Genomic DNA, 20,652 nt, shown 5'->3' with positions numbered 1-20,652 from the left:
ATTCTCATTCATTCTCAAAAAAAAAAAAAAAAAAAACGACTCCAGAATGGGCTTATATATAAACAATTTCTAATATTCTTGAATAATTACAAATAAATATATAAACACTTATTTATATAGGTACACTAATTAAATTAAAAGATTAGTAAACCGAATTATTATTTTGTTTAGAAAAATTAATATAAACAATAAATTATTATTAAAAGATCTCATGCAAAACTTTTTTTTAAGTGATTGTCAAGAATTGAATCAATTAATAAAAAATTTATTATTTAATGAAGGATCTAAGATCAAATTCCACCTATAACAATAAAAGAGAGATGGATTTAAGCAAAGAGACATTAAAACGAGTTTTGTAAGAGCATCTTACTAGCCATGTAAATTGGGACAAGATCAGTTTGGATTAATGTAATGTGTGCCTAATACTCGTTAAAACAAGTTTATTATATTGGGTTAAAAGTTAAAACGTGAATTAGCACTTTAGTTAAAATAGTAAACTTTAAAATTTTAAAAACTTAATATAAGGTTATCTAACACTTGGGATAAACCAAAATTTACAAAAAGGCCAAGGTTGAAGTTGAATCTTTAGAGTCAGGATGAATCAAAGTCATCTCTAAGGTAAGATTAAATTTTTTTTTCCTTAATATCTTTAATCTTTTCAAATTTCATAACCTAGGGTTTTAAAATTTGGGGATTTTACAAGATCAAAGGTTTTAAGCCAAATGAGTGTGCATAGCTTCATATTTTGATGAATTTTGAGTTTTAATGTAAGATTATTGACTCTAGTATGTTTATAGCTTGATTCTTAGAGGGAATTAGTAAGCAAATTAGCCCTAAGCGTGATTTTAGCATTAGATTTCATAAAAAAAAAACTATATATTTTGATTGTACTAGAAGAGTCGATTAGGAACCTAATCTAGAACCTGAAAAGGAGTTCTATAAAGAAAGAAAAAAAAAAAAAAAAGAGAGAAAAAGTTATAAAATCCGAAAAATAAGGATTCTTGATAAAGCACACTTGCAACTTGCAAGCAATATGGGTTGGGAGGAAAGTGTGGCCCCTCGCGCCCACCTTCGGCTCAATTGGGTCCAGTGAATATCCATTATGGCTCACTCGCCTAGAAAAGACTAATGAACCCCACTTTGGGCCAAAATTCAGACTAGAACATTTAATTCCTCAAATAAAAATTAAGGGATAGTTTCATGATAAATTCTTTTTCAGAATAATTAGGTGAAAAGGCATTGGCGTGGTGATTTAGAACTCTGAAGGTTTGGTGTTGGCCTCCCTGTCGCAATAATATCACAGAGTTTTACTTTTGGTTTACTTCTTGATGATGTTTATTTAGTTGCTGGTTCTTTTAATCAATTACATTACTTTCATGTTAAGAGAAGATAATAAGGTTGTGCATAGTTTAATTAGATTTGTTGTTAATGTACTTGACTTTCTTGTATGGGTAGAGGATTTTTCACCACAGTTAGTTCTTGTTTTTCAGGCGATATAGCTTTTTTTTTTTTAATTTTATTTTTAGTTTTAATAAAATTATGTTTTGGTTTATCAAAAAAAAAAAAAAAAGGTGAAAATTTTAATTGTACTATAATTAGCATCATATAATTTTGGTAATATTTCAGTTGTGTTTTTTTAAAAAGAAAAGTTCAAATTAGATGGAATATGCGTATATCTGGGTTAATTAGTAATGTTTGGGGCTAAAATTTTGTGATTTTAAAGGTAAGTAATCTTTCCCCCTGGCTAGTGATTATTTTTAATTAAAACATATTGTTTGATATAAAGAAATAGTTATTTGTTTCTCATTATGATATCAATTGTTGAATTATTTTAATAAAGTTTTTATTAAAAGAAGAAGAAGATGATTTCCTTGATGAAATTATAGAGTTTTCAACTATAATAGTTCTATTTATAGTTCTATTCATATCCCAAATACGTGAAAAGGGATCAATTAGAGTACTTACAGTAGTGTCTTGGAATTCTGCCCTTAAAGGGCTGTGCACTCCTCTATTGTTTACTGTAGATAACTAGTTATCACCCCAAATCTTAACAGATTTTCCATTCCCAACCGTCTATTTTGCTCCTTGTCTAATAACACCCTGCCCTTTCAAAATGCTCTTCCAAGCATAAGATCAAGCCACCATGACCTTCTTGAGCTTCCATGATAGAACAATTTGGAAAGAACCTTGATTTAAAAACTCTATGGAACAAAGAATTTTATTGTGCAGCAATCGCCATGTTTTTTTTGCTAGAAGTGCTTTATTGAAAAGTGACAACTCCTTAGAACCCATTCCACCATCTGACTTTGGGTCACACATATCACCCCATTCAATCCAATGTATTTTTCGACGATCTTCTCTTTGCCCCCACCAAAACTTATGGATAAGCCCTTCAATTTCATGACAAAGACTTAGTGGAAGTATAAAACAACTCATTGTGTAAGTTGGGATGGCTTGAACCACATTTTGATCAAAACTTCTCTACCCGCTTGTGACAAAAACTTCTCTTCCCAACCTTGTAATTTCCTCAAAACTATTTCTTTAATGTAATCAAAACTTGTTTTTTTGTGTCTTCCAATAAGAGATGGTAGCCCTAAATACTTGTCATAGTGCAAGATTTCAAGAACCCCTAATGCTTCCTTTATTTTTGTTTTTGTTGCATCAGTGGTTTGACTTGCTAAAAAATAGAGATGTTTGCATTTGGGTTAATTAATAATGTTTGGGGCTAAAATTTTGTGATTTTAAAGGTAAGTAACCTTTCCCCTGGTTAGTGATTATTTTACTTAAAACATATTGTTTGATATAAAGCAATAGTTATTTGTTTCTCATTATGATATCGATCGCGGAATTACTTTAATTAATGGTACATTTGGTATGCATGCTGTAATAGCTCCTGTAATGGAATAGTTATTCATGTATAATAGCAATTTGGTCATTTGGTTGCATATTTATTACATGGATTAGTTATTACATTGGAATAACTATTTTTCTTTAAATTGAAGAATAATTATTCATCTTTTAAATGAATGTAATAGCTATTCCTTAGTACATATAATATGTTTTAAAATTAATATATTTTCAAAAATATAAAGTTTCCTTGTACATTATTATTTACAAGCTTTACATATGTAACAACCAAACTTATGAATAGTAATAATTATTCCATTACAATGTTTTTTATTCCTAGTAATAAAGATTACTATTCCTAATGTAATCTACATTCAGTGTACCAAACGTACCCTAAGTTTTTTTTAAAATAAATTCCTTGATGAAATTATAGAGTTTTCAACTATATTAGTTCTATTTATTGTACATATTAATACATTTATTAAACTAGGAACAAGCATGAAAAAAAAATCAATGTTTTGAATAAAATATATATATATATATATATATATATATATATATATATATATATATATATATATATATATATATATATATATATATAGTTTGAATACGAATACAATGAAAGAAATTGATATGTTTTGAGACAATTGAATTTTTATAGTTTGATTATGTTTTGGATCCTGCCAATGGGTTATATGCAGTGCGTTAAAAATCGGCCTGGAATGGCCGTCTCAACAAGGAACAGAACCTTAAATTGGTTCAATAAAATGGAAAAACCAGCAAAAAATCCGGGAACCGACTCCTTTTTCGGTTATTTAACCATTCCTAAAATTAGTTTCTTCTATGACTACCATGCGTGGCATATGTGAGGTTTTAGGCCTAGCGACATGGATGTAGCATGTTCATAGTCACATTTGTGTAGTATATGTAATATTTGAAAACATTTATTGTCAAAGTCCAATAGCTGCTTTCAACCGTATAATTGTTTTATATGTTTCATTAAACTAGTTAAGGTCACTGGTTATTTTTATTGAGCTATTTAGCTCACTCCTTTCTTTCTCTATTTCAAAATTTGAGGATGATATACATATTGGGCTCTTTGAGGTGTTGCACGTGAGAAAAACTTTAGGACTAATATTCATTGAGATTAGCGCATCAGTGAGTCTGCAGGGGAGTTTTTTAATTTGAGGATTTTGTTTCGAATGTAGTAGATAGTTTAATTTGAGGGAAGTTTTTAACCTCTGAATGATTTCTTAGAGATTAGTTTTTGACCTCTAATTACTCACTAATAAGACGAAGTTTTATAGTTGTACAACGTTATCACATGCATAACCTCATGAGTCATATAGTTGAATTTGGGGGTGTGATAGTTTGATTCATGATTTGACATGCAGATTAGCACCAAGAAAAATAAGATGACAAGGTATGAGGTGTGTAGGTGAGATAAATACTAACCAATGAAGTATTGTAATAAAACACATAACGACTTGTTGGGCATGACAGTGTCAGGTCGGCCTCGTTCTTGACCCTTGTGGTTATGGAGTCTAATCAAGCTAATCCCATGCGATTGTCGATTATTATGAAGCTCTTTACAAGCTATGGCAGCCAGTGGTCATATTCACAATGATAAACTTGTCTCTTTACTCTTAACATTTGACGATTATGATTTTTCTTTGTTCACTTTTGTAATTCAGTGAATAAAAGAATTACGATGCGATTTGAGTTGCGGCTTAAGGAATCTAAAAAGTAAAAGCTTTGAAAGGATTGGTGCATAAATCAATTGGAAGATATAGGATTTAATATTATATTAGATTACGGTTTGTAAATGACTTTTATACTATCTAAATCTAATCATCTTAGGATTATGATAGCTTTCAAAGTTTGACATAGTAATGGTAACGAAATATAGATTCTTTCTTCTATCTATGCATGTTCCGAAGTTGCTTTTTGTAGTGTGTTTCATGTGGCCATGAAAATGCACAGTTGGAACTTAGACTTGAGCTCCTTGGCTGGACTACCCAGATTTCCCATAGAGCTTACAATACTTATGGCTACGGAAACTAATAACTCAAATTTCGTAAATCTAAAGATGTATTTAGTGTCACATACTTACACTGTCAAAACAAAATCTAATTATGAAATGAAGAGGGTCTTGTTGGTTCCATTAGTCTAGCTGGAGGCATAAACCAATTAGTATATAAAGTTTAAACATCTTTCTTTGACAAAATTGCAAAGGCAAATACGGATTTGATTAAAGAGGTTTCCAAAGAATTTGGGAAGCTAATTGGAGGAGGATAAGGAAAAAGCTTCATGTTGGTTTGTTGGCAGAGCTATCTTTATATGTCAGTGATGGTATATTGAGGATAAGAATGTGATATCCAATTAGCAACACACACCCATATCTAAAGCTAAAGGCCACTGTTGTAGGCTTAAAGCATGTAGTTCTGAACTAGTATAATACATGCATGGTATCTTCGGATAGACATGTTCCTTCTCATCCAAGATTTGCCCAAACTTTCAAGCAATATTGGTGGGTCCATATATATATATTATTCATGATCCAGTTAGGCGGTTAGGCCACAATTTCAACCAATCATATCTTCTTGTCTTTCACTGCCGAATTGTCATTTATGGATGGCCATATTCCCTGTCGATTCACAGGGCAACTAACCACTCATACATTGCATGAAATGAAAGTCACGTTACGCTGGCAATCACAAAGAATCTGATTGGTTGACATTGGAAACTAGCAGAAAGCTAACTAATCTTTTCTTCAAAATAAAGAAAACAAAATTAAAGAAAGTTATCTGATTGGTTCCCAATTAAATATTCAAATAATATAATTTTTTTTTTTGGGTGCAAGAACTATAATAATTTCTCAGAGATTGTTGATCCACTACCTTTTTTTTTTATTATTATTATTTGGTGTCAGGGCTGTTTTATAAACTTATAATTGGCCTCAAATAAGACAATTACTTTATTGCTTTTATATATATTAGAAGCAGATGTCATAAGTTGTAAAATTTTTTTTAAAAAAAAATTAGGAAAATAATTTGCAAAGAAACTATGTAATATGTCATTGAGCAAGCCTAGATATATACAGGAATAAATATCATCCAAGTGAAGCCCAATAGTTTGCAAAAAGAAAGATATAATCATTCATAATTTTATTATTTTAGATAATAGAATTTGACCCGTGTCTACTCTACAGTAGTTGGAGACTCGGAGATTATTATTTAGTCAAGCTTGGGGAGTTAAATATATGATTAAGAAAAGATTAATTGTAGTACAATTTAGAGTATTGGTATGAAATTTTGACATATACAACCTACTTTCACCCGGTCAAGACGTTCCACGCAAATCTGCTCCATTTTTATCTGATTATTAGGGAAAAAATATATATATATATATATATATATATATATATATATATATATATATATTTATATGTGTGTGTGTGTGTGTGTGTGTGTGTGTGTGTGTGTGTGTGTGTGTGTGATAATTTGCTCAATTTAATTGGTTCTAAAAGTTGGTCTAACGGTTTTAAGACCTCATGCAATCTTTGAGATCTTAGATATTCTTAGTATTCTAACCAATATTTTAGAGTCATACTCGATAAATTCTTTTATGTAATTATTTGATGTACGCGGGATGAGAAGATTATAAATATTTACTTGTTCTAATTAAAAACCATGATCACTGTTAACTAGAAAAAAGGTACAATTTAAAATTAAGTAAAACCATAAGAAACATTAATCAGCTATATATATATATGCTGACATATATCAAATATTCATTATGTTCATGTTCAAACCTTAAGGTGCCACCACATAAGACACATTAAACATGAAATGTAGACGGTAGAGTGAGTTTCATGTTCGGACCAAGGAAGTCAATACCGTACCGGAGGCTGTACCGGTTTGGCCACCGGTACGATATATTTCAGATACCGGTCAATACCGGTATACCGTTTCGGGTTTACCGCTATTTTATATATATATATATATATATACACACACACACACACCAAAATCTCTAGAACCATGTTTATAAACATATAATATTTCACTTATATTATAGTAAATATAAAAGTTTATTATAAAATATTACCTCAATTCAAAACAAATTATTCATAGTTTTAGACTTTAATATCAAATAAAAGAAAAAAAAAACACAATACAAAAAATAGAAAGTTTAGTTGTTCATTACATACTAAGAAAACAAATAATACTGAGAAGTTAATGTAAATAAGTTACCATTATGCCTTTACAAAAATTCAAAAATTACAAAACTAAAAAAAAAAAAAATGCTTTTTTCTGTACCGGCGGGTACGCCCGATACTGGCCGGTATTGCCCAAAATTGACCGGTATGACCGGTACGCGGTTGGTACGGCCGGTATTTTTTCTGGTACAATATAGAAGTATACCGGTACCGGTGCACTGGCCGGTACGGTATCGGCCACACTGGTTCGGACAGAGAGCCATACCATTTGTGTTAATATTTAAGGCTGAAGTTGTTTTTCGGTGAAATAGTCAATATTTACGATGTTGGTTATTTTACAAGCAATAGGAAGCTTTTGTTTGTTTTCTCCTTCTTTCTGTTTTGTTTTATCTACTTTTTATTTTTTCAGGGTTCAATTAACAGGTGTTCTCAGAGCATTTATTATGGATTATTTAAAAAATTAAAAAAAGTTGTAAAAAAATGAATTTTATTTTTATTACAAAATATTTCTAAAAATGTTTCTTAAACTAATGCTCTTAAGGCATATATTAATTTTTCTCATTTTTTTTTAGAACTTGTGAAAATCTGATTTTTTTTTTGGTTGTTTCTGAGATGTTGAAGTATAGAGAATAGAAGAGGATGATGCATAATGGATGCAAACGTGTACAATATTCCTATTTGATTTGTTTTCATGTGCCATTTATATTCAATATTTCTTGTCTACATCATATATTGATCTGTATATTAAAAACTATCTGATGACATATCCTTACTACTTTATTCATACGGTTCATCTTTTCTTCCATTCCATTTTTTTTTTCCTTTTTTTTTGGTGGGGACCTTACAATAAAGGGTTCTTGAAGACGCATGGGTATATTCATAATTATAACTTTATAACTCATGGCAAATCCCATGAGTATAGCAAGAGGAATACCCAGCTGTTATTTGAGAAATATGTGTATTCTCAGGCTTAGTTTAACAGTTTGAGTTTGGTACACCCATTTGAAAAATGGATTTTTTAAACAATAAACTAAAGTTACTACTAATTTTATTATTTAAAGGCTTACAAACTTACCCAACAATAATTAGGATTGACGTCATAAATTCATTAATTACTCTTTTGTCTGATGTGTAAAAATTTACACATAAATTTATAGGACATATATTTAGTAAAAATTGTGATATTCTAAGCATAACTCTTTTGAAAAACTTTTGATTTTAATAATTGCTTAGTTAAAATGAGTTATTTCAAAATTTTGAGTGTTCGGTAGAGTATGTAAAAAAAATGTTGGGTCAATAGTTTGAATGTTTGGCAAACATTGTAAAAAAGTGTTGCTTGGCTAACAAATTAATGACCAACAAACAAGCAATTATCTAAGATTTTCTTTCTATTTATTTGGTTTTTAATTACTTTTTATGCCCTAATATTAATAATAGTATATATTGATGATGACAATGACAATAATATAATTTCTATCATTATTATTATGATTATTATATTAATGATTCTTTTAATTTTTATAATTTGAAAGAGGACTAAATAGATACCAATATTCACTAATAAAATTATAAAGAGAGCCATGCATTCTATTAAAATCGGTATTTGTGGGTTTTGTATGTGGCTTTCTCAAGTAATACAATTAAGTTTGTTGTATTGAGTTCAGTTGAGTTTTTTACCCACTACAAACTATTTTAAGAAATTTTTTTTTGGAGAAGGTTCTGTTATTTTGTAGATGATGTCATGTGACCTATATAGTATAAGTACTCTATGCTATTGCATCAAATAGGTGCTCTAAAATGTTAGGTTTTAGATGTTGACAAATTCCTTGGGACAAATATAGTATCTAAGGTTTATAATCATGGTATTAAAAATATTGTAAGTAGACTATTTGTAATCGTGTTCTTATAGTGAATTTTATACAAGATTGGATCTCCAAAGTGGTTGTTTTCATTAAAGGGGCCGGGGTTTTTTAAAAAAAAAAAAAAATTGTTTTCTAATTTGTCACAAAAATATCTTTACATTTTATTGCTTTGTTTGGTGATTAGTTACGGTGGTGCAATTAATGTGTTAAATTATCTTGTTGGAAAATATGTGATTTGATTAATCCGCTGCCTTGGTTGTTTGGAGTTAAAATAAGATATTTCATTTTTTATACGATCTAGGTGGTTAGACTTTTTTTTTTTTTTGAGAATCTAGGTGGTTAGACTTAGACCTCAACAATTGACACCGAAAGTTTCTGTCCATATTCCATAATGCATCTCCTTAATTTGAATGATACTTTTCAATTGTATAATTAATATATCTCATTAATCTAAATAATTTATACATCACTAGTTCATTTATATATCCGATTGGTCCCATTAAATCAACTAAGAAGACTATATGTAAAAAGTTTGGTAACTTATCTAGTTAACATTTCTTAGTATTTCCAAGATATCTACATGGATTTAAAACAATTGGATTAAAAAAAAAAAAAAAAAACTAGGGAGACTATGCCTCCGTTTGGATAGAACTTATTTTGCTGAAACTGAAAACTGAAAATTGAAAACACTGTAGCAAAATAATTTTTAATTGTGTGAATAGTACTGTAGGACCCATTTTTAATGAAAAAGTTGCTGAAAAGTGAAATTTGTAGGACCCATGAACAGTGCATTTGTGCACTGTTCATGGCTGAATAGTCAAATCTTGCGGCTGAGTTTAAAAAAAAAAAAGAAAAAAAGAAAAAAGAAAAAGGGAAGCAAAACGTGGACGTGGGACGCAGACGTGGGACGCAGACGTGGGATCCAAACGCCTTCTATATATATTTTCAATCTTGTGGGAAATATCAAATATGCTTGAGAAATAAAAATAAATAATAATAATTTGATAAATGACATAAATTGAAAAAATTGATCCAAATGATAGTACAAACGTGGCTAAACAGGAGTCGCGCTAAGCATGTGAAGCACACTCTTTGATTGTCTTGTGAGTTGTGAGTCTTTTCATACTTGAGACATGGGGAGGAATCCCGTGGACAATGCAGGCTTTATTATTTTTTTTTTTGGGGGGTGGGGGGTATGTGGAATGGATGGCTTATTCTTTATTTCTATTATGAGGACACGAGCGAACTATATAATAATTACGAAATGTTATATTTATAATATTTTTATAATAAATTTTAAGTGATAAGTTGTTACGAGTTATTATTAGTCGGATAATAAAATAATTTTAGTGGTATGTTCAAATTAGAACCAATAATAACTAACTATTTATGATTTGTTGTAAAAGTATTGTGAAAATGTTGTGAATGCAATACTTTTTAGATAATAATTAATGGGTCCCATCTAATCAAATATTTCTAGATGAATGCTTATGATATTTTAAAAAATAATTACAACATGCTTATGATATTTAACAATATTAATTACAATATATCAAACGTTCAAAAAAATAAAAATATTACAATATATCTATTCTACCAACAGAATCATATATTTATAATATCATTTCCTTAAAAAAAAAAAAATTTTATAATATCAGAACAGAATCATATATGTATAATAATATAAGCCTATCTATAGGTTACACAAAGCCTGCATAACAAACTTCATTAAATTTTTTAAAAAAAGCTTGCATATAAAACTAGCATAAAATTATTATTAGGTATTTTTTATTTTGGTTTAAAGCCCCAACCAAAGCTCACAAGACAAAAATAAAAAAGTAAGCAAGAAGACAAATGTTTATGTTTCATGATCTGTGGGACGGGTGAAACACGTTGATGTAATAGTCACGAGATCATCTTTTGTGGACGTGTGGTCAATCAGTCAAGTAATATCACGAGGACGAAAGTTTTTCTGGCCTTCATGAAACAAAGTGAGACCAAACTCGGTTTTCTATAGTAATTATCAAAGACTGCATATGTTGACAAAGAGGTTTCATAGACCATCAAAATTTTGACCTTAAAAATTACCCAACTCATATATATATTTAGGATTTTTCCCTCTGTTTTGTTTTTCTTCTTTGTTTGTATTAGAGAGAATCAATTTTACAATTAAGATTTTTTTTTTCTGTAATGATATATAGGCTGTACATATCATTTAAAATTTTAAACTACATAACAATTTGTAAACTATTAGAATTGTGTTTGCGTTGTTGTTGTTATTACAACAATAAGTAAAAGATAAGGGATTTGAACATGGGTTGTCCTCAAAAGAAGACTGGTCAAAGACATTAATACTTTAGCGAGAGGGCTTAAGAAAATAAAAAAGTCATGTTTCAAATTAGATTCTCTCCTTGCTATAATGTTTCTGTACAATTATTAACTTCCCTGAAACAGTGCCTGATCCTAGTTTGTAGTATTTTTGTTACCAACTCCCTGTACAATAATCAGCCACAATTGAAGATTAGTAAAAACTTACAGTTGATCCTTTCAACAAAAATTAGGGTTCAATACAATACTAAAATTCAGGATTACCTTTTATTTTGGATTACAAACAAAATTTTAAGGATCTTTAATTAACACCTATATTTCTGTTGAATTGGTCAGCTAAAACACCAAGGATTTTCATTTTCTCTAATTAAAGCCTGGTTGTTGTGTACATTTTAGTTAGCAAATTTAATTCTTATCATTTTTTTTATATTCTAACTTCAACATTAAGCGAAACCTTTAATTATATTATAATTATAATAGTGTAAGAAAGAAGCAACTTTAGAAGTCTTTCAAGAGTGCGGCTAACATGAATATTTTGTCACCCATGAGATTCTCTCGCCCGTGAGCCACATTCTAAAACCTTTGAACACTTTTTGGCTAATCTAAATCTTTCCTTTATAATAATAGTTCTAACGACATAAAATTTTTCACAATTTTTTTCTTCACAACCGTTAATGCATGAACAAAACTCATACAAGGGATGTTAAGTTTAACAAATTATGAAAAAACATATTGTGAAAAATAATTGTCCTAGCATTGATATTTTCTTTATTAATTTTTGCTAAAGGTTATGGCTAATGTGTACTTGTTTACTAGTCTAAGTGACTTCCTTATTGTTGTTTAATAACTAGCTGCGTGTAGTACTCACTCACTGATAAATACTCAACCACTCATCACACTCTTTCCATTTTGATAATTCCTTATAACAATCACCTACGTGGAAAGCCAATCATGAAACTATTGCCTCATTTCGTTACCACACTCTAAGCGCAACCCTTTCCTATATATACAAACTCCTATGTAAGACTCACAAACCAAGCCCATCTCTCTAGACTTCCCATATGGCTTATAACAAAAAAAACAATAAGCCCCATTGTCACAAAACACCCTTTTCTCTTGTCATTGTCTTCTTATCGGTACTATGCGTTTCATTTGGTGTCATTGAAGCTCGTTCACCGTTCGCATGTGACCCCAAAAATGGGCTGACGAGAAACCTCAGGTTCTGTAAAGCAACGTTGCCAATACATGTGAGAGTGAGGGACTTGATCGGACGTTTGACATTGCAAGAGAAGATAAGGCTGCTTGTGAATAATGCTGCGGCTGTGCCTAGGCTTGGCATTCAAGGCTACGAGTGGTGGTCCGAGGCTCTCCATGGTGTCTCCAATGTGGGTCCTGGTGTTAAGTTTGGTGGGGCCTTTCCTGGTGCTACTAGTTTCCCTCAAGTCATCACAACCGCTGCTTCTTTCAATGAGTCGCTTTGGGAGGCAATCGGAGCGGTAAGGATTTTTCTATCATCTTATTCTATTACGTAAACCTCGTTCCTTCTCTCTTGTATGCGTGTGTTTTTTATATGAAAAGAAATCATAAGAATACAAGTAAAATTATTGGTATACATTCCTTGCACACAAAAGAGAATCTCATATGTAAGTCCAGATGTAATATCTATTTTTATGTGGGATAGAAGTGTAGTATAAAACATGTGAGTGAAATATCTTCTAAGAGATTATAAATTATAATTCGAGTGAAAAAGTTATGTTAATGATAATATGAAAGAGATGTTAGACCATGTGTTCCTCTAGATGTTTGAGGTCATTAACCTTTAACATGCACTGTTATATTCTTATGAACCATTAAGAATAGGTTATTCTCAAGTTATTAAAGGAAAAAGGAAAACAAGGAAAACCTCTATTTAATTGGCTACCATAATTTTGTTTTGTTTTTTTATGATAAAAGAAAACAAAAAGTACTTCTGTTTTTTTGGCAGTGAATTTCGTTTTTGGTACTATTTTATCATTTATCCAAAAATATTTAAATTTTTTTGAGTGATTAAAAAAAAAAAAGGCACTACTTTGGATGGATTAGACCCATCAAAAGGTATTAAAATATATATATATATATATATATATATATAAATGGTGGTAGAGGCAGCATATGGTCCGCACTTTTGACCCTTAGTTACAGTCACATGTGAGACAAAGATTAAAAATCATGCAAAGTATGCTGAATAATATATTTTATTTGCTTGATAATTGGAGAACTATAATATATATATAAAAGAGGAAAAGGTTAATTGTCCACATTTGAAAATAAATAAAACAAGTATATGTTTCAATCAGGAAAAAAAAAAAAACGAATTGATAATACACATGAAAAAGACACTTCTACCAAATGCAAGTAGCTGTAAGTTTCATGATCTGCTTTCAAAAATGACACATATAGCAGCCATCAATGACATTAACAACTAATAACAAGATGTACAAATTTAATGGTGGTTGTTGTCCTTGGATTACATTGCAAGGTAATCTTTGATATTGTCAACAAGTGATAATTGAAACTAACATTATTCAACAGGAGTCCTTTTAAAAATTTTTTTTTTCTAGAGCAATTGTACAAGGTTCACTGTTCTTTTAAAAAAGCATTCTAGCTAATTATTGCAGCTTCGACTAATAATAATAACAACAATAATGTATATGCGATCAATAGCTGATGAATTGAATTGCTGAAGCTGGTATAGTCAAAGTGACATTACAGTGGAGATGGGACCTCCCTAGTTATTGAGATCACGGATTGGTATATATGAAAACTGTAACCTACTTTATATACTCATAACTCATGAAATTATAACCTTATAGGACCGTTTGATGTCTTTGTCTAAGTTGAACTTGTAGTGATAATTACTTTATGCATTCACATGTTATTAGAGGTATGTTGTATATGTTTGATACAGGAGATATTTTCTCAAAATTGAAGGTGAAAACAAAGACTTATGAGTAAAAATGTTGAAAAAAAATAAAGTACAAGTTTAACGAAATTTCTTTGTGGTGAAAAATAGCATTCATTACTGTAGAAGATATGCTACTGCTACATATGTCCAATTCGGGAAATACTTTGTTAGCAGTAGATGAAAAAAAAGTTAAGGGGTAGAAGGTTGAAAAGTGAAAGTACATTATGGAAATTTGTAGGTACCATAATCTATTATGGTTAAAAATTGAAACTTAAAAAGTCCCATTTCTATGTAAAGCGAGAAATATACTTCAGGGCCTCTGGCATTTGATATTTTCAGTGACTGTATGACTGTAATTTTTCTTTTCTTTTGAAAGTTAATTGGGAACAAAAGTTAGAGTGAAAGTGAAAGGTTGTTTGGGACCAAGGAAAATTAAAACTTGTAGTTGTTTATGAGAGGTTGTACGAATTGTGAGTGATAGAATCCTATGCTAGCTCACTAGGCTAGTATACTTGACTTTGAGTATGATGAAGGATTTTTAGATGCTCAATTATGCATACTAATTAGAAGCTCAATTATATACATTGATAACATAGTTGCTGTGCAGGTAGTGTCTGATGAAGCTAGAGCAATGTACAATGGAGGAACAGCTGGTTTGACATATTGGAGCCCAAATGTGAACATATTAAGAGACCCTCGATGGGGTCGGGGGCAAGAGACTCCCGGCGAAGACCCCATTGTAGCCGGAAAATATGCTGCCAGATATGTCAAGGGACTTCAAGGTTATGCAAAAGGGAACAGGCTTAAGGTTGCTGCATGTTGCAAACATTACACGGCCTACGATATTGATAATTGGAAAGGGGTCGATCGGTTTCATTTCAATGCAAAAGTAAGCTAATTTCAACTGCCCTTAAATGCAAAATGCATTTTTATCATAGGAAAATCAAGTATCTTGTGGTACCCCCTGACCCCTGTAGCTAACAATTCTTGTTGATTAAATGCATATTTGGTTTAACATTTGACATTTATTTCAAAAATGTTTTTTTACTGTTTGACTTTAATTCTTATATTTTCAAAACTATTTCAAATGATCTTATAATTATCTAATGGATGGTAAATTTTGATACGACAAACGAAAATCTATATTATGGGCTCTACATTGTCAAAGAGATCTCAATTTTAAAAATTTTATTTGTGACACCATCACTTTTCTATTCATTAGACGACAGTAAAAACATTTTCGAAAGTTAAAGTATACGATGTTGAAATACAGGTCAAATATTGATTACCTAATATACAATTTAATCATTCTTGCCTTTTTAGTAAGTAACACATACTTAGTAGGTTTTAAACGCAAAACCCATTCTCTATAAGAGGATGTAACATTTGAACTTAAAATAATTGACTTTGGCTTTGTAGTTAAAAGAAGACATTATATATAAGCTAGAAATATCGATAATTGTGTTAGAATTTGGAATCACACCTACATTTGCTTACACAGAACATACAGCAATAAAAACCGTAGTTTAGCCAAATAATTAGGGAGTTTAGACATCACATCAACAACAACTAGCAGGGACCATTCAATGGCAAAAATAAGCTGTGGTCCAATAATAGCAAGTCGTTTTCTTTAGCTGTCCAAAATGTGTCACATGTAGTTTAGCTGGGACAGTGGCATATCATATGGTTAAACAGTTCAAATCCAATGAGGATATAGGATAAAGTTAACCTAAATGTGTATGGCAGCCTTTGAAATTAGTTCATTTTGATGTGTGTAGGTCAGTCCGCAGGACTTGGCAGACACCTACAATGTGCCATTCAAATCCTGTGTGTTGCAAGGAAGAGTTGCCAGTGTTATGTGCTCATACAATCAAGTCAACGGAAAGCCCACTTGTGCTGATTCTAATCTACTTAAAAATACTATTCGTGGATCATGGGGTTTAAGTGGGTAAGCACTGGCCATCACAGTGGATATTGACCGTGGCAATTTAAAGAATCTCAATTTGTAAAATAATTATTTAATGCATCTAATATATACAACACATTTCTCAGAGAAAATCTATGAATGATAGTTCTATTCAATTATTGATTCTTTTTTGGTTGGGCCCAATCAGGTACATTGTCTCGGATTGTGACTCTGTAGGGGTTTTGTTTGACAACCAACACTACACGAGAACACCCGAAGAAGCAGCTGCAGAAACTATCAAAGCAGGTTAGAATCCTAGTGTTATATCTTAATTGTGTAACTCTCAAATCAATCCAAAAAGTTCATGGTTTAAATTGATTCAATTTAAAGAGTTTAGGGTTTGATTTAAAACCTGCGAAACTGTAGATATAATTTGTTACAAGTCTTAAACTTGAATTTTTTTTTTGAGAAACTTGAAATTATAATTTAACAAAAGGACTATTTAAAAAAAAAAATGTAATGTTACAGGGTTGGATTTGGACTGTGGACCATTCTTGGCAGTGCACACACAAGGGGCCATAAGTAAAGGCTTGCTAAACGAGTTTGACGTGAACAATGCATTAACAAACACAATTACAGTCCAGATGAGGCTGGGCATGTTTGATGGTGAGCCATCAGCGCAGCCTTATGGCCATCTGGGCCCAAGAGATGTTTGCACCCCGGCCCACCAAGAGTTAGCCCTTGAGGCTGCTCGACAAGGCATTGTTTTGCTTAAAAATCGCAAGTCTTCACTGCCATTATCCACCAGGCGTCACCGGACTGTAGCAGTCATTGGGCCCAATTCTGATGTTACAGTTACAATGATTGGAAATTATGCGGGTAAGTCTTTTAGTTTATATTTTGGGTGATAAATACAATAGTATCTTTAAAATTTATGGTATCTTCTTTATAATAAGAATTATTTTTATTATCATGTCAAAATACCAATGAATTTTATTTTGGTGTAAAAAAGATTCGACCATATAGAAAATTAATTTATTTGATAACTAGAAACTTTATCACATTGAATTAATTAGGACCCATTATGGCTATGTTTAAATGATGGCCAATTTTATTCAATCTGATTTATGGTCTTTTTTGGTTGATTGATGTTTTTTACAAAAACTGCACTTCCAATTTTGACATGTTTTATATTGAGTGTTTTAAGTTTTATTTTTTCCCCCATTTAAGTCATTGAACTTCTATTGGTTTCCAATGTAGTCTCTTGGTCCAATCCACACCATTAAGTCCACCAAAACTAGTAAAAAATGCTAAAACTAACAATGAAATTGGACAAATTTAGATGGAAGAACTAAATTGAAAATATATTAAAGTTAATAAGTTGAAATGAAATTCAAAGTACAAGATTGAAAACAAGTTAAAGTGAAAAAGGTTTAATTTGCAATTTAGTCAAAAAAAAAAAAAAAGAACAATAAAATGATGCATATTTGTTGTAGGTATTCCTTGTGGTTACACAACACCACTACAGGGCATAGGGAGATATGCTAAGACCATTCACCAAGCTGGGTGCGCAGGGGTTGCCTGCAAAGGGAACCAACAATTTGGAGCCGCAGAGGCTGCAGCCAGGAAAGCCGATGCAACTGTTTTGGTAATGGGGCTTGACCAAAGCATAGAGGCAGAAGCCTTAGACAGGGTAGGGCTACTCTTACCGGGACACCAACAAGAGCTTGTTGCAAGGGTTGCCAAGGCCTCTAAAGGACCCACTGTGTTGGTGTTAATGAGTGGTGGCCCTATTGATGTGTCCTTTGCTAAGAATGATCCAAGAATCAGTGCCATAATTTGGGCTGGCTATCCTGGTCAGGCTGGAGGAACTGCCATTGCTGATGTTTTGTTTGGTACAACAAATCCAGGTAGGGAAGATATTATTTTTTTCACAACTATTTGACACGTTTTGTTTTGTTATGATTGACGTGTAATAAAAGTTGTATTAATAATGAACCATATAAAAGTGTTGTTATATTCCAATCAACCAGTTATATATAAAAGTGTTTTGATTGGAATAACATCACTTTCATATTGACCCACGCATTAATACCATTGTTGTTATACTAACTAAACTTATTGTGAACACAAAAGGCTTATAATGATGCTCTCATTATGTTTTGTTCTTTAGGAGGAAAGCTACCTATGACATGGTACCCACAGGACTTTGTAGAAAAGGTGGCAATGACAAACATGGCAATGAGAGCAGACCACTCAAATGGCTATCCTGGAAGAACCTACAGATTCTACAAGGGCCCAACAGTGTTTTCTTTTGGGCAAGGTTTGAGCTACACCTCATTTAACCACAAATTACTCGAAGCTCCAAAAGAGGTTTCAGTAACCCTTACCAAATTCAATGTCCCGATAAACTCAACCATTTTACGCAATGGGATCAAGGCCAAGCACACCAATTGCAAAGAACTCACACTAGGTTTTCACATTGATGTAGAAAATACTGGAACTATGCATGGGACTCATACTCTACTTGTATTTTCAACCCCACCATCTGGTAGATGGTCCGCGAACAAGCAGTTAGTGGGCTTTCAAAAAGTCCATGTACCAGCTGGGTCTAAGCAAAGGGTGTGGTTTGGTATTCAAGTGTGCAAGCATCTCAGTGTGGTTGACAATTTTGGAACTCGAAGAATTCCAATGGGTAATCATAAACTTCAAATTGGAGACTACAAACATTCAATCTCAGTCCAATTATCAACAAGAAATTAAGTCTAAACAGTCATCATAGTATGGTGATCACATCAAAGCTCGATGACCCTATATATATTTGTTCCTCTAATTCCTTTCCCATTAAACCATTAAGGAAAAGAAAAAACAATATTGGTCCAAAAGTGGACATAATATTGTAAGATTATAAATAGAATGAGAAAGAACAGAACGGTATTTGGAATTGTAATTGTTCTATTATAAAAGTCAAGTCTCAATCCATTCCAAGTGTAAAAAGAAGAAAAAAGAAAGAGAAAGATTGAAACATTTTCAGAGTTTGGATTTGTATTTCTTACTGTTCAAGGGAGATTTGGAACATAGATGTATTGATCTTGTGATTCCTTGTTTGTATCATTATTACATGTAAACCAAAGTGTTTGAAATATTTGAATATTAAAATCTTTAATTGGAATTTAGGATTTCAAAATGTAATGAATTGAATTGAGATCTTATTTGACTCTCTAATAATTTAATTTGTTAAAGTTTTTAACGATAAATAGCTATTTAAAAAAAAATTATATAACATTCTATACATTATCAAATCTAAGATAAAATCTTAATGGTTAAACAAAGTATCTCTATTGCAATTGAAAGGCTTTGAAAAAACTTATCCAACGTCAAAAACCAGCTTTGCATCTTTCCAAAAAAATAGTAATAAATAAATAAAGGGTAAACTACATATTTAGTCTCTAACCTTTATACCATATTTTAATTTGGTCCTTAACCTTTTAATTGTGTCAATTTGGTCCCTAACCTTTTAATGTTATGTCAATTTAGTCCTTGCCATTATATATTAGATGAAAATTGCTTACATGACAAACGGCCAAAATAAAACTTTAGTTTATTGTCATATCAACGGAAACTAATTTTTTAATTTGGCCATTAGACACGTCATCAATTTTCATCCAAAAGATAACTATAGGGACTAAATTGACATAGTACTAAAAGGTTAGGGATTAAATTGACACAATTGAAAGGTTGGGGATCAAATTGAAATATGATGTATAAGATAGAGACCAAATACGTAGTTTACCCATAAATAAATAAACAAACAAACCAGCGTTTCACAATAATAGATAGTGGGGACCAAATCCCCTGCAATCTTTTAATATCCAATTCTTGCACTTTGACCAATCGAAATCTGCCATATCATCCAATCAAACAAAAAATCTGCCATATCATTAAAAACAACTCATTAAATTATTAGAGTTTTTTTTTTTTCGAGAAACATAACTTTATTAGAGTTTAATCTGAATTCAGGCAAATATCTAAATATAAAAAGTCATTAACTTGACCATATACTAATTAAGTGGCATTTTTGAAACGTTCGATTTTCCACAAGTTCAAACGTCATTGGTTTTGATGGTTTTGACTTATCTATCACAATAAATTAATATAAATGAATAAATATATATTTCACTAGACGGTTAGATGTAATTAATAACATTAAAATACAATCAATATCTTAGGTTGTTAAGTTGGACACATATATACTACTATAATTTTTCTGGTCAATTTTTTTTAAGGATTTAAAATTTTCATTTATATATTCTAATAATTGAGTATACTTTTGATTACTAGACTTTAAACCTTCTTTTTTTAAAAAAATTAAAATTTTTTGATGGCTGGTGTGTATAAGGCCAAAGACGAACAAGTGACCGACAATTACTAATGATTTCAGTTTAAGTAGTTGAGTTTGCAACCTACAATTCTTGAGGTTATGTCACCCTCATGGGATCAAGACCCTTTATTAAAATTAGTTCTTCAACCAAATGAATAC

The 20,652-nt window shown here is 31.1% G+C and overlaps 1 protein-coding gene across 1 annotated transcript; it reads left to right on the top strand.

Annotated features, from left to right (window-relative positions):
* The first annotated feature begins 12,284 nt into the window (after positions 1 to 12,284).
* On the top strand, positions 12,285 to 19,284 carry LOC142624206 (beta-D-xylosidase 1). Its single transcript, XM_075797745.1, has 7 exons — positions 12,285 to 12,758; positions 14,814 to 15,095; positions 15,985 to 16,154; positions 16,321 to 16,418; positions 16,641 to 16,991; positions 17,609 to 18,022; positions 18,286 to 19,284. Exons 1-7 carry the CDS (start codon positions 12,324 to 12,326, stop codon positions 18,873 to 18,875), a joined length of 2,340 nt encoding a protein of 779 aa, XP_075653860.1. The 5' UTR covers positions 12,285 to 12,323; the 3' UTR covers positions 18,876 to 19,284.
* The last annotated feature ends 1,368 nt before the right edge of the window (positions 19,285 to 20,652 follow it).

The sequence above is a fragment of the Castanea sativa genome, chromosome 2 (assembly GCF_040712315.1).
Source record: "Castanea sativa cultivar Marrone di Chiusa Pesio chromosome 2, ASM4071231v1".
NCBI classification, from domain to species: Eukaryota; Viridiplantae; Streptophyta; class Magnoliopsida; order Fagales; family Fagaceae; genus Castanea; species Castanea sativa.
This window is presented reverse-complemented; position numbering and strand designations above follow the sequence as displayed.

Coding starts and splice junctions, on each gene's coding strand:
- LOC142624206 (XM_075797745.1), top strand. CDS start 12,324: ATGGCTTATAACAAAAAAAACAATAAGCCCCATTGTCACAAAACACCC. Junction 12,759..14,813: donor TTTGGGAGGCAATCGGAGCG/GTAAGGATTTTT, acceptor GTTGCTGTGCAG/GTAGTGTCTGATGAAGCTAG. Junction 16,155..16,320: donor GGATCATGGGGTTTAAGTGG/GTAAGCACTGGC, acceptor GGGCCCAATCAG/GTACATTGTCTCGGATTGTG.